Raw genomic sequence first — 18,546 nt, forward strand, 5'->3', positions numbered from 1 at the left:
TTTTGAAGGCATGCAATGCAGAATTGTGAAAGCCTTTTATCCACAGATACTACAATTGCAGCTTCAGTCTTTTAAGACTGATTTGACATCAGATTTCTTTTTAATTGTATTTAAAATTGCTGCTGGCTAAGTAACTCTGAGATGAGTTCACATTCTGCTGCTTAAAGTTACTTCCACCAAAAACAGTTACTGGCCCTTGTTTTAATAGAGTTAGTGGAATGCATGCGTTAGCAGCAGACCACTTCATTTTATTTACATGTGGATGAGGCAATCTTTGAGCATCTGTTCTTTTCACACAAAAACTGAGTTTCACTTTGCCTCAGCAAAAATGTATCCACTACTTCACGTTTTATTTTGACATCCATAGAATAAAAATCCACAGTTTGATTTAAGAGAATTTTTTTGTGAACTCATTAAACAAAGCATGCTGGATAGTGGCATTTATCGCTTTGCAGCAACATCTTGGAGCAACATATGGAACATTCTATTCCAGACTGTCTGTAATATGCATGCTTACAGAAGCATTGCTGTCACGACTGAGCCTCTCTGGGCAATGAACACTTGGGAGTTATGCTTCACACTGTCTTGGTGTTTGCTCTTGCCAGTTTTTGTATTTTGTTTGATACGCTCCTATTTTATGTGGTGGTCGAACATCTGAGGAAAGTTAAATTTCCTACTGCAGGTATAATATTGCTCATTTGACTTTCTTATATAAATCTTTCTACCAACCAATCCTTCATTGCTCTTTCTTGCCTGATGTGGCTTGGAGTTGATCTATTGTTCACTGTTGGATGATTAGTGCAGCATCCTCTGGCCAAATAACTACGGGCAAGGTTCAGAGCAAGGAAGGCTACTTGATTGCGCAGGGCATAAAATTCTGAAAGGCACAGCATCCTAAGATTAGCATCCCTGTTCCCTGTAGGATGATAGCGATGTTCAATTTGTACATTGAGGTTGAAAATCTTTGAGGATGAACAAGACCATAGTTATTTTATATAAAAGACTTGCATTTATATGGCGCCTTTCACGACCACCGGACGTCCCAAAGCGTTTTACAGCCAATTAAGTACTTTTTGAAGTGTAGTCACTGTTGTAATGTAGGAATGACCCCTACTAACTTCTAAAAATAATTATCCACAAACCACCCTTTTACATAATGCTACTTGGGTGCATAGTGACATCATAATGGGCCCAAGTTTCTACAGGATAAAAAACGGGCACCCCTCCGAGCTGGGCGCCCGTTTTTCACACCTAAAACGGCGCCAGAAAAAAAACGCGCTATTCTCGAGTGCTTTGCAGCTCCTTGTCTGTTTGGCGCGGCGCCCAGGGGGGCGGAGCCTTACACTCGCACCGATTTTGTAAGTGGGAGGGGGCGAGTACTATTTAAATTAGTTTTTTTCCTGCCGGCAACGCTGCGCGTTGGAACGTTCGTGCATGCTCAGTGTGAAGAAAACATTGGCACTCGGCCATTTTTGTAGTTCTTTGTAGCTGTTTAATTTTTGAAAATTTTTTAATAAAACCACATTGCCATCAGCACTGAGGCTTCCCTTCTCACTGTCTCCTTCCCCTCCCTCCCCTGCGTGGCAACAAGCCGCTGTCTCCTTCCCCTCCCTCCACGGCAACAAGCCGCTGTCTCCTTCCCCTCCCTCCCCTGCGCGGCAACAAGCCGCTGTCTCCTTCCCCTCCCTCCCCTGCGCGGCAACAAGCCGCTGTCTCCTTCCCCTCCCTCCCCTGCGCGGCAACAAGCCGCTGTCTCCTTCCCCTCCCTCCCCTCCCTCCACGGCAACAAGCCGCTGTCTCCTTCCCCCTCCCTCCCCTGTGCGGCAACAAACCGCTGTCTCCTTCCCCCTCCCTCCCCTGTGCGGCAACAAACCGCTGTCTCCTTCCCCTCCCTCCCCAGCGCAGCAACAAACCGCTGTCTCCTTCCCCTCCCTCCCCAGCGCAGCAACAAGCCGCTGTCTCCTTCCCCTCCCTCCCCTGCGCGGCAACAAACGGCGGTTTCCTTCGAACGATGCCTGAAGAACTTTCACACAGGTAGGAAGATGGTTTATTTAATCTTTTCTTTGCTTATAAATGTTTATTCAGGTTGGATTTATTTGTATAATATTTGGAGAAGTATAAATAAGGATTGATTGTAGAATTTAATGGCTTCCTTTCACCCCCCCCCTCCTCGTTCTGGACGCCTAATTTGTAACCTGCGCCTGATTTTTTAATGTGTAGAACAGGTTTTTTCAGTTCTACAAAAATCTTCACTTGCTCCATTCTACTTTAGTTTGGAGTACGTTTTCACTGTGGAAACTTTGAAATCAGGCGTCAGTGGCCGGACACGCCCCCTTTTGAAGAAAAAATTCTGTTCTAAAGTAGAACTGTTCTACCTGACTAGAACTGCAGAAAAAAAAATGTGGAGAATTGCGATTTCTAAGATAGTCCGTTCTCCACCAGTTGCTCCGAAAAATCAGGCGCAAATCATGTGGAAACTTGGGCTCAATGTAACTTATTTTGACTGAAGATGTCAAGGTACCCAACCATGTACTAAAATATAGAAGATTTTACAATTGATCTGCAAGCAAATCTCTACACAGGCTACAGCAATGTGAAGATGAGCGTGAAATAACTTTTTGGGCCCAACTTTGGTCATGACTTGCATCGATTTTTCGGAGTAAGTTATTTTTTCTGGCGTAAGTTTAAAAAATGCCATTTTGCCCCCAAAAATGCTCCAGAGTAAGTCAGTTAGGTACGATTTTTCCCCCGTTTTTTTTCAAAGTGGGGGGTGTTCCCAGACACTTACGCCAGTTTTGGCCATTTATGCCACTTTGACCAGCAAAAACTTACTCCAAATCCACTTAGGTCAGCGTATGTGGCCAGCTCTGAAAAACATTGCAGGCAGTTAAGAAATCGGCGCAAGTAAGTAAGGAAGGACCTGCACCCAAGCACCAAACATTCCAAATAAAAGTTAAAATCATTCAATAAAAATAAAGAACTCAGGTAAACAATTGATTAACAATTAAATATTTTAAGTAAATCCTACCTTGGGCCAAGGAAGGCAGCAGGCCGTCCTGAACGGGAGACCATTCGGCGTGGGATAGGGGCGGCCGGCAAAGACGCATCTGGTGGGGGGGCTGCGGGCGGGGGGAAAGGGAGAGAGGAAAGGCAGGGCTTGACGTCATCTAGGGTAGGGTTCTGACAGCCTGGGCTGCACTCAGACGCGGGTGACCATTCAGCCACGGCTAGGGGCAGCGAACATCGGGTCCTGCTGACAGCTTGCAGGACACGTTGGGAGGGCGAGGAGCATTTTCGCAGACTTATATGCCGGCAGTATTTTCGGCGCAGGGCTGTAGCTCCGCCTTCCCCACTCCACCATGGACGCCGCGCCAGGACCTGGGACACTCGGCAGAGGGGCCAGGATACTAAGTGAGTTTTTTGGTGCCCTTTCCAGTGCATAAAGGGTCAGCGCACCAAAAAAACTGGTTGACCAAAATTGGGCCCGTTAACCCATGGAGGCTGTTACCCATTCGGGCCACAGTATAGAGCAACGCAACTTTGTTATTTAAAATTTGGTCTGTCAATCTTCAGATGTTCATAAAATCATTGAATGGAACAGCACAGAAGGATGCCATTCGGCCCATCGTGCCTGTGTCGGCTCTTTACTCATAGCCCTATAAATTTTCCCCCTTCAAGTATTTATCCACCCTTTCAAGCATTTCATTCCAAATTCTACAACTCGTTGTGTAATTTTTTTTTCTTGTGTTGCCTCTGGTTCTTTGGCCAATTACCTTAAAACTGTTTCTTCTGATTACCGACCCTTCTGCCACTGGAATCAGTTACTCCTTATTTACTCTATCAAAACCCTTCAAGATTTTTAACAACTGTCAAATCTCTCCTTATTCCTCTGCTCTGAGGAGAACAGCCATACTTTCTCTAGTCTCTCCCTGTAACTGAAGTATTTAGTTCTAGTAAATCTTCTCTGCACCCTTTCTAAGGCCTTGACATCCTTCCCAAAGTGTGGTGCCACGAACTGGCCATAATACTCCAGTTAGGGCCTACCAAGTGGTTTATAAAGATTTAGTATAACTTTGTTGCATTTGTACTCTATGCCTCTATTTATGAAGCCAAGGATCTAGTATGTATTTTTAACAGCCTTCTTAACTTGTTCTGCCACCTTCAAAGACTTGTGTGCGTATACCCATAGGTCTCTTTGTTCCTGCACCCAGTTTAAAATTGTACCGTTTAATTTATATCGGTTCTCCTCCGATAAAACTGAATCACTTCACACTTCTGCTCCTTTAATTTCTTCCCACCATTTGGTGGCTATAGTATTCATTTGGTAAAGGTAACGTGAATTGACTCTCTAAAATTGGCGTAGGTTCAATTCACGTTTGTCTAGCTGAACTTGGGGGATAGGCAATTAACCTCCCGTTCCCAACCAGAGCCATGCTTCAGATTGCTGTTCAGTGACCCTTACAGGAAAGTATGTGTGGATGCCAAGTTAGGGATAGGTTGGGATCTGCCTCAACTGTGATGCCCTACCACAGTTGAATAGCATGCCAACAAACTGAACGTCACATATCGTCGTTTGCGTGAGATAATAGAGGGCACCTGCTCATTTTGCAGCCTTACCCCAGCAGGAATTAATGCTTTTCGGAGAGGAAGATGGTGATGGAGGAGTGGAGAAAATTGGCCCCAAAAAATGGGTCTGTTGATGGTTGGACACTACACTATTCACTATATTGCCATTGTTTCTCTGATAGTTTCTTAATCCTATGAATGGAACAAATTGATTAATAGCAGTAACTTCTGTTTTCTCATTTGAAAAGTTGGAACCTTAGGTCTTTTATAGCTACAGTACTGAAGTCTGCTCTAAAAAATTTTAATTTGTAGTTAGTGTAGTAGAATACTAAATTATCCAGCCAAAACAGTAGAATTGGATTCAGAGGAAGTCATGTTTAAACTATACAGTGCCCTGGTCACACCACACCTTGAGTACCATGACATAAGGGAGACATTCAAGCCTTGGAGGGGTTTCAGAAAAGACCTGCAAGGCTGATCCCTAATGCCAGAGGACTATATTATGAGGGGAAAAAGTGGAGAAACCAGAAGGGAGATGACGTCTTCGAGGTGTTTAAATAGTAAACTTCATAGAAAAGATAAATCCAGAATTCTACTTTAAAGTAACAATACTTGTGTTGATATAGCGCATTTAATGTAGAAAAAAAGTCCTAAGGTGCTTCAAAAGTGTGAGAAACAAATGGACACCAAATCAATGAAGGAAATATTAGGAGGGAATGATCAAAAGCTAAGTCAAAGAGAGTCTTAAAGGAGAAGAGAGGTGGAAGGGTTTTGGAAGAAGATTCCACAGTGTGGGACATGGGTGTTGAAGATGTGGCTGCCAGTGATTGGGTGAAAGGAGGTGGGGCTGCACAGTAGGCCAGTCAGGAAACAGAGTTCAGGGGTGGTTGTATAATTGGAGGAGGTCAGAGATGGGGAGGAAGGAGGCCATGAAGGGATTTAAACACAAGCATGAGAATTTTAAATTTGAGGCATTGAGTTACCAAGAGCCAATGTAGGCCAGGAAGAACATAGGTGTTGGGTGAGTGGGAATTGGTGCGGAATAGGATATGGGCAACAGGCTTTTGAATGAGCTGAAGTTCATAGAAGGTAAAGGATGGGAGGCCAGACAGGAGTGTTTTGGAATAGTCAAGTCTGGAGGTGATAAAGGCATGTTTGAGGGTTTTGGCAGCAGACAGGCTGAGGTAGGAGCAAGAGGCAGGTGATGTTAGAGGTGGAAGTACATGGTCGATGACGGAGAGGGACAAGGGGCACAGATTCAAAATATTAAAATACAGATTTAGGTGTGGTGTCGGGAATCTTCTCAGTGATCAACGCATGGAATGGACTTCTGGTAGGGTAGTGGAAGAAATCCTGGAATCATTTGAAAACAGCTTGATATTGGGCCTGTTTTTTTTTGGGATGACATGATGTGCCTGGTTTTTTTTGGGATGACCTTCCTCAACTGTATCGATCTTGTCATATTGTAAAATATCAGTGTTGCCAATGTTCCCAATTCACATAAGTAGTTTGTAGCAGGGAGCTCTAGGAGCTAAATAGTTTACATGTACATTTCTTGCATAATTCATACTTTTTACATTTTAGACAAGTTTAATTATTTTCAATCCCATCCGACTATATCTGTCCCTCATTAGTTATTCTGTTATCTTCAGCAGGGTTCCCTGTAACTAATTACATTGCTTTATTAAAGCTTTCTTATGTGTACGGTCACAGACAGTTATACTGGCCTGGAAATCCCGGCCTCCCCGGGTCCGTACGGAGTGTCTACGGATCCGGGAAGGCATCGCAAAAGCCGGTTTTCAGCGCACAATGCACTTGCGCTAAAAATCGGCTTTTCCGATCTGTCAAGCTGGAGCTAGACAGGACGCATGCATCTCTGGAGCGAGGACCTTTGCAAGGGCAAGAAAAACACATTTTATTGTTTGAAAACCCTAAGGTAAGTTTATTTTTAACCCAAATTACAAAACTTTAAAAGAAATCGGAAAAATATATATTTTTTTCTGAGGCATTTATTAACTTTAATTTTAATTGTGAGGTGTGTTTTTTATTTTTTATTGTGTTTAGTGTGTTTTGTTTTTCTCATTAATAACAATGTGAACTGGTAGATACGGAGTTCCCATTGCTATTAATGAGAAAGCTGTGGAATACTGGACCTGATTGGCTGTGCAGTCACACGTGACTGCACCTTCTGTGTGGGAACCTGGAGGACGGGGGCGCACTTCGCAACGCGGGAAGAGAAGGCCTCCCCAACGGAATCCCACGATCCTCCAGGATATTTCAGGTCGGAGGCATCTGCCCGTGGGAAGCCCCCGACCGCAATTTCTGGGCTACTGTAAACTCCATGCTGTAGCAGTGAGTGTGGCATCAGGATTGACCAAAATGGAAAAACTCAACTTATGAAAGAATGGACTGAATATATTTGACGGGTTGACTCATTAAGTCGGACACCAAGTGTCAGTTCACTTGATTCTGTTTTTCTGGCAGCAGTGCTCCTTTGACAGAAGCAGCAAGAGAATATGATTTGTACACAGATATTGAGTGACAGCAGAAGTAAGAACTACTTCAGTGTAATAGATGTGAGGTGAGAAAGAGGATCAAGGCGTATGCCTTAAGGCAGCTTCTCAAAGGATTAAGATGCTGTGCAGAGATATTTTTAACTTTTAATAAAATAATCCAAGGATTTAGTAAATGAAAGATCGATCCATATAGTAAAAATAAGGTGCTGATGGGTGTTAAACAAGCAACTCATTATGTCCATTTCAAAAAAGAAAATTAATAGTAAGTGAGCTTTGCAAACAAATGAATATATAAACATTATCACTAGCACCACTTACTGCAAAGCATCATATATATATTTTATTACGTTTAACTTTCATTCAACTTGTAGTCCAATTTCTTGGTATTATCAAGAATATCATGCAAGGTCCTCCTAGAAAAATGTGAACGTTGAAACTGTTCTAAATCTTCAGTGCAGTGAGTTCAGCTGATGGCCCAGTGGGTAAAGACACCATGCAATGTGATTCTAAGCCATTTAGACAAGACAGGCCGAAGTTCCTTTCCAGATCTCTGCTGAGTTAGCTGATTGCAGTTGAAGCAATAGCTGGTGTACTACAATTGCCCTCAGTGCCTTTGTATTTGGAGGTTTGAGGGGGAGGAATGAGCACTAACCAGAAATTCCTGCTGGAAATTTACTGTAATGTTGGGTGAAGATCAAATCATGCTCATTTGTTTTGGCTCCCATGAAGAATTCCAGAGAGCTACTGGTGCCTGTGGAACATTGAAGAGTCCATACTTTTAAGAGAAGAGGGGAGAAAATGCAGGGAGGAATAATATACAAGAAATATTTATACAGTGTATTGATATTCTCTGATCAAGCCCTATTTTGCACGCGTGTGTGTGAGACATTACAACTGAAACTGCTACTCTCCCACTACCATGGATTTGCTGTATTTATGTGCCTTGTGGCAATAGTGCTGCACTTATTCCCCAATTGCCAGACTGCAGCTGAACATTATTCCTTTCATATAGCAAAATTTGAAATGGTGCAGTAACACATGTTCAGCTGTCATATCGTATTTGTGCGTGTTTCTGGTCTCATTGATTATTATATAATTTGCAATTCCCAAATATGCTAATTTATTCGAAAACAAATCTCCACGTAACCAATTTGATGTAGGGGAATAAATTGGTTATTTCTCCGATTCACCATCTATGTGTTGCTTACACATGTAGATCACGGGTAACACGTTTCCCCATGGGCATTTCATGAACTCTTATTTCCAATATATTAAAATCAACACTGGATTTTTGCTTACTAAGGACATTTAGATGAATGGGTAATTTAATATTCACCTGGAAATGAAAACCTTTCCCAAAAGAAAAAGTAGATAAACCTCAGCATGGCTCAGCAACATCAGGTGAAAATCCATTGAGGTTGTGGTTCCTGATTACTACCAGCCACCGCTGCTGGAAATTTGATGTGTGGATCCAGGGAAAGGAGAGGACTTGGCTCAACTGTTGGTCGCAATGGTGAATAGCTGTTAATGCTCATTGTTCCAGTCTCATTCTATTAATTGAAAAAGGTGAACACAATTTGATTGTACTGTATCGAAAGAAATTTATAAGTCGAAGTCAAAATAAATAATACTGAAACTACAAAGTATTTTTGAGACCGTATCCAGCTTTCGTCCACACACTCCGATGAATAGATATGTTCTCTGGATTGCAAAGGAGGGGCGAGAATGATTGCCATTGTTCCAGTGTAATTGCTTCTCCTTCTCAAAATTAAAACCGAGACATTCGCTCTCCTTGGTAGAAGTAGGGCAAAGAGGGTATGGTGGTCGACACCATATAGTAGATCTCCGATGGTGTTAATCATAGCTGAGCTGTAGATGAGGATTATGTGGGGGCAGATGGGATAGTTGTCTGGTTGTTAGTGTGAAGTGGGAAAACTGCTTAAAAGTAGTGGGGGTGCTCAGTCTGGGTTAGGGGCAGAGAAAGCTGGTCACCCATGGCACTCATGGAGTTGCTGTTAATGAGATGTCAGTGTCTGTGTGGACGCAAGCAGAGCTAAGGTGGGTAAGCGAGCAGAGGGCAATGTGGCTGTGGTATGATTGATTCTCTGGCCATCTTGACCACATACTGTTGAGGTCAGTGCTGCAGAGATGCTACCATCTTGCACAAAACTTTGAATATTGCGACCCAAGTTTCCGCCCTCTAAGAACGGTGCACCTCCATAAGGTGCGCCGACTTTCTGGAGTAAAAAGTGTGCCGAAAGCTTACCTTGTTATTCTGCAAGCTCCTCAGGACGTCTTTGTGCTCGGCGTGGCGCAGCACAAGGGGTCGGGGGCGGAGCCAGGTCCCGGCGCTGAAAACAATGCCGGGACCTCTGCACACGCGTGCTCGAGTGTGCGCGTATGTGCAGTAGCTCCTCACCCCCGAGGCTGCGTGGGAGGGGCCCGCTGCATGCCGGCCCTGGCCGGATGGGCTCCCTGGGCGAAGATCGGGACTTGGGCCTCTCTCCCCCCCCGCCCCCTCCCGTTCAGCTCCTGCTCCACCGCTCTTCCCCCCCCCCCCCCCCCCACCTCCCGTTCGGCCGTCACGCCCCCACGTCGGCGGCGGGGCCCGCCCGCCTGGCATCTCGCTGGGGGCGGGCCCCGCCCGAAGTCTTTAGCGGCGGCCGGGCATCTGCGGCGGTGGCGGAGCCCGCCCACCCGGCATCTTGCTGAGGGCGGCCCGCCCAAAGTCTTCGACTGCAGCCTGGCATCTACATCGTCGGCGGTGCCCGTTCAGCCTCCACCCCCCCCCCTCTCTTTCCCCCCCCCCCCCCACCCTCTCTTTCCCCCCCCCTCTCTCTTCCCCCCCCTCTCTCTTTCCCCCCCTCTCTCTTCCCCCCCCCCTCTCTCTCTTCCCCCCCTCTCTCTCTTCCCCCCCTCTCTCTCTTCCCCCCCCTCTCTCTCTTCCCCCCCCTCTCTCTCTTCCCCCCCCTCTCTCTCTTTTCCCCCCCCTCTCTCTCCCCCCTCTCTTCCCCCCCCCTCTCTCTCTTCCCCCCCCCACCCCTCTCTCTTCCCCCCCCCACCCCTCTCTCTTCCCCCCCCACCCCTCTCTCTTCCCCCCCCCTCTCTCTCTTCCCCCCCCCACCCCTCTCTCTTCCCCCCCCCACCCCTCTCTCTTCCCCCCCCCACCCCTCTCTCTTCCCCCCCCACCCCTCTCTCTTCCCCCCCCACCCCTCTCTCTTCCCCCCCCACCCCTCTCTCTTCCCCCCCCCACCCCTCTCCCTTCCCCCCCCACCCCTCTCCCTTCCCCCCCCCACCCCTCTCCCTCCCCCCCCCACCCCTCTCCCTTCCCCCCCCCACCCCTCTCCCTTCCCCCCCCCACCCCTCTCCCTTCCCCCCCCACCCCTCTCCCTTCCCCCCCCCCACCCCTCTCCCTTCCCCCCCCCCACCCCTCTCCCTTCCCCCCCCCACCCCTCTCCCTTCCCCCCCCCACCCCTCTCCCTTCCCCCCCCCCCACCCCTCTCCCTTCCCCCCCCACCCCTCTCCCTTCCCCCCCCACCCCTCTCCCTTCCCCCCCCCCACCCCTCTCCCTTCCCCCCCCCCACCCCTCTCCCTTCCCACCCACCCCTCTCCCTTCCCACCCACCCCTCTCCCTTCCCACCCACCCCTCTCTCTTTCCCCCCCTCCTCTCTCTTTCCCCCCCCTCCTCTCTTTCCCCCCCCTCCTCTCTCTCTTCCCCCCCCCTCCTCTCTCTCTTCCCCCCCCCTCCTCTCGCTGTCAAAAACACAGACAGAGAGACAGACACACTGGGGAGGGTCCCCTGGTGCTGCAGTAGGTGAGTAGAACCGTAATTTTTTATTTATTGATTTTTAAAAAAAAATTTTGATTGATTTATTTATTATTGATGATGGCTCTTTATTTGTAAAAGTGAAGTGTTTAATGTTTGCAATCCCCCCTCCCCGACCCCCCCAATCTCTCGTTCCCTACTCCTGATTTCTAAGTGTAGGCAAGGTTTTTCTGAGCGCACAAAAATCTACACTTACTCCATTCTAAATTAGTTTGGAGTAAGTTTTCGCTGCCTAAACTTGCAAAACAGGCGTAAGTGGCTGGACACACCCCCTTTTGGAAAAAATCTGTTCTAAAATGAAACTATTCTAACTCACTAGAACTGGAGCAAACTAAATGCCGAGAATTGCAATTTCTAAGATACTCCATTCGAAACTAGTTGCTCCAAAAAAATAGGAGCAACTCAGGCCAAAACTTGAGCCCTATATTTGGAACAAGACTTCACTTTCCTTGGAGAATGCTGGCGTTGTGGAATAAAATGCTACACAATGCAATTAATGCAACAAGAATTTAACTTTGTTTTGGGACTATAAGGAATGCAAAAAGCTATGGTGGGCACATTTTGAAGGTACAATGGAAAATCAGATGGTAGAAAATTGGTTTGAATTATGTGTAAAGGATAGCGAGACAGTCCCATGGATTATTGAGGAATGGGATAAAGTGGCTTTATTTAATGTTTGATTATTTATGTACCTGTGTATCCTGAAATTTTTGAATGTCTAATGCATCAGAATAAAGCAAAAAATCAAACCTGTTGGTGCATTTGATTTTTTTAAATTGTTGTGAACTTGTAAATCCTGCCAGTAGGTATACCGGTGTAAAATTAGCAGACACAGGCCATGGGCTCTGGAACCCTATCAGTACAAATGATCCAACATACCATAGTTAAGAGATATTACCAGGAATTTTGGTTGCATGTCATCTAAAATGCTGGTGGGTTTATATCCGTATTGTTGCATTGCGAAATTGGTCACTGCTAATTGATGCTTTGAAACTACAATGTATGCCCAGGCATCTCTAATGCCTTGGTTACCAGGAATTGGAGTAAACTGTACCAGAGCACCTTGGGTATGAGAAACTGAGCTTTTCAAAGCAATTATGCTGTAGTACTAAACAATATACACATGTATATTTTATTTTTTTAGGGCGTAACAATTCCCAGCCAGAGGCGCTATGTATATTATTACAGTTACCTTTTGAAGCACAGATTGGATTACAAACCAGTGGCATTACTGTTTCACAAGATGCAATTTGAAACTGTTCCAATGTTCAGCAGTGGGGGATCATGCAGTAAGTTTTATTTTACTTTTTTTAGATATATATATATTGGAGGGGACGAGTAGAAAATTGTAATGGTACATTGCTGCTTCAATTTGCTGTTGGCTAGGCAGAGGGGCAATAAAATACAGCAAATCAATTGAATGGTGTATTACAACAGTATCTAGAATACAAACATTTCAACTGATATTTCTGGTAATGGTCAAATGTGCTTTCTCAATATCTGATTGGACTATGCTGATTTGTTTAAAGTTAAATAATTTGTAAAAATTTATATGCTCGAAGAATCATTTCTATCACGAAATAGAATCTACCCAGAGTATAGGTTGAGAGAGATTAGACCCAGAATGTTCAGCTGGATGCTGATGTGTAAAGCTATCTGCAGAGCTGTCCACAGATCTTCCTGTAGTTCAATTCAGCTGATCAACTCTCGGTGGGAATTGGGGGTGAGGAGCAATAATGACAGTATTCCGTAAGGCTGATGGATATTTATCAAACTGAGATCTGTTAGCTGTGACAGTTTTCAGACAGGGCATGAATAGGAGGTGCACGTGATGAACTAGAAATAATTCTTGCTATTTTCATGTTTTGATCAGCAGTCAATAGTATTTTCTTTTGTGCTGCTCATGAAATTTCAATTTTCAAAAACCACTCTTTCACATGATCCCACATACTCATTGTCTGGCAGGGAGTCACTAGATGCCATCAGAAGCAAACGCATGGCTTTTTTTTTTCTTCCTTTGCCTATCCCTAGTCCAAGGAAGTCAATTGTAGCACCCCATTTACTGCCTTAACTTGAGAGATGCAAATTCAGACAGACCGGGAATGCAGTTCCCTAACCTCATATAGGACCCATAACAACATAGACTATTGGTGTAGAGTGAATTTTCACCCACATCCCACAAATGAAAGCCAGCATGTACCACCGATTCCATGATAAGAACATAAATAAGAAATAGGAGCAGGAGTAGGCCATTTGACTCCTCGAGCCTGCTCCGCCATTTAATAAGATCATGGCTGATCTGATCATGGACTCTGCTCCACTTCCCTGTCCACTCCCCATAACCCTTTATTCCCTTATTCAAAAATCTATCCATCTCCACCTTAAATATATTCAATGACCCAGCCTCCACAGGGTCAGAGAATTCTCTGGGGCAGAGAATTCCACAGATTTACAACCCTCAGAGAAGAAATTCCTCCTCATCTCAATTTTAAATGGGTGGCCCCTTAGTCGGAGACTGTGTCCGCTAGTTTTAGTTTCCCCTATGCGTGGAAATATCCTCTCTGCATCCAATTTGTTGAGCCGCCTCATTATCTTATATGTTTTGATAAGATCACATCTCATTCTCCAATGAGTATAGTCCCAACCCACTCAAACTATCTTCATAAGTCAACTCCCTCATCTCCAGAATCAACCGAGTGAACCTTCTCTGAACAGCCTCCAATGCAAGTATATCCTTCCTTAAAAACGGAGATAAAAATTGTACGCAGTACGCAGTACGCAGTACTCCAGGTGGCCTCACTAATACCCTGTACAGTTCTTACAGGACTTCTGTTTTTATACTCTATCCCCCTTGCAATAAAAGCCAACATTCCATTTGCCTTCCTGATTACTTGCTGTACCTGCATACTAACTTTTTGTGTTTCATGCACAAGGACCTCCAGGTTTCTCTGTACTGCAACACTTTCCAATTTTTCTCCATTTAAATTATAATTTGCTTTTCTATTTTTTTCTGCCAAAGTGGATAACCTCACTTTTCCCACATTGTACTCCATCTGCCAAATTTTTGCCCACTCACTTAGCGTGTCTATATCCCTTTGCAAATTTTTTGTGTCCTCCTCACAATTTTGTTTCCCACACATCTTTGTATTGTCAGCAAACGTGGCTACATTACACTGGGTCCCTTCATTCAAGTCATTAATATAGATTGTAAATAGTTGAGGCCCCAGCACTGATCCCTGCGGCACTCCACTAGTTACTGTTTGTCAACCGGAATATGACCCGACTCTGTTTCTTCTTCCCCCACACAAAATGCTTTTTTTTAAATAAAAAGTTAATTGCATCCAGGTGAATGAAAATTCACAAATCTCTGACGTGTGCTCAAATTGTCAAATGACTGTACTACTTTAAAAGAAAATCAGTCATTTTTCAGGCTTGGACCTTCATATGGGCAGTACTTCTGCATCTGCTTCTGCATCTCCTGTTGCTGTTTGTTAAAAGGAAGAGCATTAGGAAGCAAGATCCTGACTTGGGGGAATAGATAGGAGTAGACGAGTATTGAAGCAGAATTTTTAGCTTTGAATGCTATTGAAATAAACCCTTTAAGTTTCAGGATCATGTGACACTGACACCAGTATCATTTTGCTTTGTTATCTGGCTGGTGTCTTGAAATATAAAAGTAAAATTAAAATTTCTGTATATGAATTGCTGAACTATTAATTCTCAGTTAACATTACTCTTCAAAGTGTGCCCATTTACAAAAGGAACTCCGTATTCGATTAGAAAAAGATGCTGTATTCTAATTTGTAGCGTAGTTATTGGAGGACAGATTATGTTATGACATGTATATCTGTGAACATTAAATTGTCACCTGAAGCCACCAGATTTGTAATTTACATTGGCTTCGTTAGAAATTTTGCAATTTAGCTATTTTTTTTTAAACCTTGTAATGAGTATTTCCTGCTTTTTGCTAGGACTGAAAATCTAAAAGTCTTTTGTTCTTTCTTAGATCCTATGTTTGTAGTATCGCAGCTGAAGGTGAAGATCTTCACTTCCCCTTTGGGACCGACCAGGCGTGAAGACAAGTACATGTTTTTTGATTTTCCTCAACCTCTACCAGTATGTGGAGATATTAAAGTGGAATTCTTCCACAAACAGAACAAGATGATGAAAAAGGTTTGTTCTTACTAGACTTGAAGTCATTTTAATATAACTAGAGGTATGAATATATTGGTATAGAACAAGGACATAGCAGCTTTAACCTGTAAAGTGCAGTGCTCGAGGAGGTCTCTCCTTCAGTAGCCTTGTTAAAACGAGTAGAAATTATAACTTTCAACTGTTCGATTTCCAACCCCTCCCTCCAACTCCATCACCACCAAAAGGCATTCAACAGTCAAGCATAACACTAATGGAGATTTAATTTACTTTGCAAACAATGCATATTAAATTATACCCAGTTAACCATTGCTGTACAGCTGTTTAACCCCTGGGGCACTGGAAAGACTTGGACAGGCCATTTTAAAGTTTCGTCTCAAACAGGGACTGATGTAAACACTCATATTATGATGAAAATGTGATCTTGTCTAGTGTAATTCTTTCTACTATTGAAAAATGAATCCTATACAGTTAAAGCTAAAAATCTACTTGTGCTGTCTTTTCTTGCGATTCACTCCCTTCTGTTTTTATGTTTAACTGTTACTTTATTTCTAACTGTTATTCTGACTATTGCAACACATTTTTTAAAAATCGTTTCCTACATTCTCCACCTTCCTTAATATACTGTCCATTTTGCAGGTGCGAATCACATTGAAAAAGTATTTTTTGACTGAAAACCAGCTCCAGTGCCTGATTTTTTTTTTAAGCTAGTTGAGGTCTTGAACTGTGAAAATTGATAGGATTATACAAACAACCAGGTCAATTTGTGATGTGATATTTATATGCCAAATAGAGGAATGTCATTTCTTGATAAGTTACCTCATTCATAGAATCATAGAAGTTTACAGCATGGAAGGAGGCCATTTCGGCCCATCGTGTCCGCGCCAGCCAACAAGAGGCTATCTAGCCTAATCTCACTTTCCAGCTCTAGGTCCGTAACCCTACAGGTTACGGCACTGCAAGTGCACATCCAAGTACTACTTAAATGTGGTGAGGATTTCTGCCTCTACCACCCTTTCAGTCAGTGAGTTCCAGACCCCCACAACCCTCTGCATGAAGAAATTTCCCCTCAAATCCCCTCTAAACCTCCTACCAATTACTTTAAATTTATGCCCCCTGGTTGTTCACACCTCGGCTAAGGGAAATAGGCCCTTTCTATCCACTATATCTATATAATTTTATACACCTCGATGAGGTCTCCCCTCAGCCTCCTCTGTTCCAAGGAAAACAAACCTAGCCTATCCAATCTATTCTCATAGCTAAGATTCTCCACTCTCGGCAACATTTCGTAAATCTTCTCCATAATCTCTCCAGTGCAATCACGTCCTTCCTATAATGTGGTGACCAGAACTGCACGCAGTACTCCAGCTGTGGCCCAGCCAGTGTTTTATACGGTTCAAGCATAACACCCCCCTGCCCCCGCCCCAGCTCTTGTATTCTATGCCTTGGCTAATAAAGACAAGCATTCCATATGCCTCCTTAGCCACCTTATCTACCTGGCCTGCTACCTTCAGGGATCTGTGGATATGCACTCCAAAGTCCCTTTGTTCCTCGACACTTCTCGGTGTCCTACCATTTAATGTGTATTCCCTTTCCTTGTTAGCCCTCCCCAAATGCATTACCTGACACTTCTCTGGATTAAATTTCATTTGCCACTGTTCTGCCCACCTGACCTGTTGATTGATATCTTCCTGCAGTCCACGGCTTTCTTCATTATCAACCACACAGCCAATTTTAGTATCATCTGCGCACTTCTTAATCATACCCCCTATATTCAAATCTAGATCATTGATGTATACTACAAAAAGCAAGGGACCTAGTACTGAGCCCTGCGGAACCTCACTGGAAACATCCTTCCTGTCACAAAAACACCCATCAACCATTACCCTTTGTTTTCTGCCTCTGAGCCAATTTTGGATCCAACTTACCACTTTGCCCTGGATCCCATGGGCTTTTACTTTCGTGGCCAGTCTGCCACGTAGGACCTTATCAAAAGCTTTGCTAAAATCCATATACACTACATCATACGCACTGCCCTCATCGACCCTCCTCATTACCTCCTCAAAATTCAATCAAGTTAATCAGACACGATCTTCCCTTAACAAATCCGTGCTGACTGTCCTTGATTAATCCGTGTCTTTCTAAATGAAGATTTATCCTGTTTTTCAGGATTTTTTCCAATAATTTTTCCACCACCGAGGTTAGGCTGACTGGCCTGTAATTACTCGGTCTATCCCGTTCTCCCTTCTTAAACAAAGTTAGCACATTAGCAGTCCTCCAGTCCTCTGGCTCCACACCTGAAGCCAGAGAGGATTGGAAAATGATGGTCAAAGCCTCTACTATTTTCCTCTTTTGCGTCACTGAACAGCCTGGGATATATTTTATCCGGGCCTGGGGACTTGCCCACTTTCAAAGCTGCTAAACCCCTTAATATCTCCTCTCTCACTGTTTATTTCATCTAATATTTCACAATCCTCCTCCTCAATAGCAGTGTCTACATCGCCCCTCTCTTGAAAATCATTCTGGCTGTGGCAGCCATCAGATGCGGCAACGCCTGTACAGAATGTGAGAATTAAAGCACAAGTATTCCCAAATATACATCAGCTTTGGGTATCAGTTTAAATCCTGGTACAGGAGGTGAAATTCTTGACATGATGATAAATGGAGGATAATAGATTTTCAAATGTTTTGATAAGCTACAACACACTTTAGCAGTGTGTTCGTCAAGAATGCATTTCAACCAATTTTAGTTAATTTCTAATGTCCATTATTGCCACCATTACACTTGGCAGGTTTTGCCATCTGACTTTGTTTTGCATGACTGGATTTTTTTTTACAACGAAAATTAAAACCAATACTTTAGGTTTACAATTATATATGTAATGCTTTTCTGCATATAATATATAGAACTGTCATGCACTGATTTAGACACTGGACTTCACCCTTGGGACCTAGGTTCAAAGTAATAGGACGGCAGTCTCTTTCAGCTTGCTGCAAACCATAAAAACCATAGAAATTTATAGCACAGAACTAGGCCATTCGATTCATCATGTCTGTGCTAGTTGATTGCTGGAGCAATCTAAGACTAATCTCACTGCCCTGCTCTCTCCTTGTAACCCTGTATCTTCCTCTGCTTCAAACATCTATTAAATTTCATGTCCGCTTTTTCTGCTTCAGTGGAAATACTTCCAACATCTCGAGTCTCTCTTCATAACTGTAGTCTCATCCCTGATGATATAATGTATTCATATTGTAGACTCTGTTGCTTTTATTTCTTTTCTATAATATATTCATAAGTCTGCTTTCGCTAAACTGAGTGTCCGCCTTGCTGTTTGGCAAGCCCTCTACTTTTATGTCGTGAGTAAATTTCACTGTAGTACTCCTTATGCCCCAGTCTGAATTGCCTGCATATTGAAAACAAATGTGGGCCCAGCACTGATCCGCTTCCAACCCTCCAACTTCTCCAATCCAAGCAATGCCCATGAA

At 43.9% G+C, this 18,546-nt stretch overlaps 1 protein-coding gene across 1 annotated transcript in view; it reads left to right on the forward strand.

Moving 5' to 3' along the window:
• ptenb (phosphatase and tensin homolog B) overlaps nt 1-18,546 on the forward strand; it is a 173,419-nt gene that overhangs the window by 133,331 nt on the left and 21,542 nt on the right. The window contains exons 6-7 of the mRNA XM_070876895.1: nt 12,053-12,197; nt 14,915-15,081. Of these exons, the coding sequence (XP_070732996.1) occupies nt 12,053-12,197; nt 14,915-15,081 (312 nt within the window). The remainder of the gene's footprint in view (nt 1-12,052; nt 12,198-14,914; nt 15,082-18,546) is intronic.

This window comes from Pristiophorus japonicus, chromosome 3 (assembly GCF_044704955.1).
Source record: "Pristiophorus japonicus isolate sPriJap1 chromosome 3, sPriJap1.hap1, whole genome shotgun sequence".
NCBI lineage: Eukaryota > Metazoa > Chordata > Chondrichthyes > Pristiophoridae > Pristiophorus > Pristiophorus japonicus.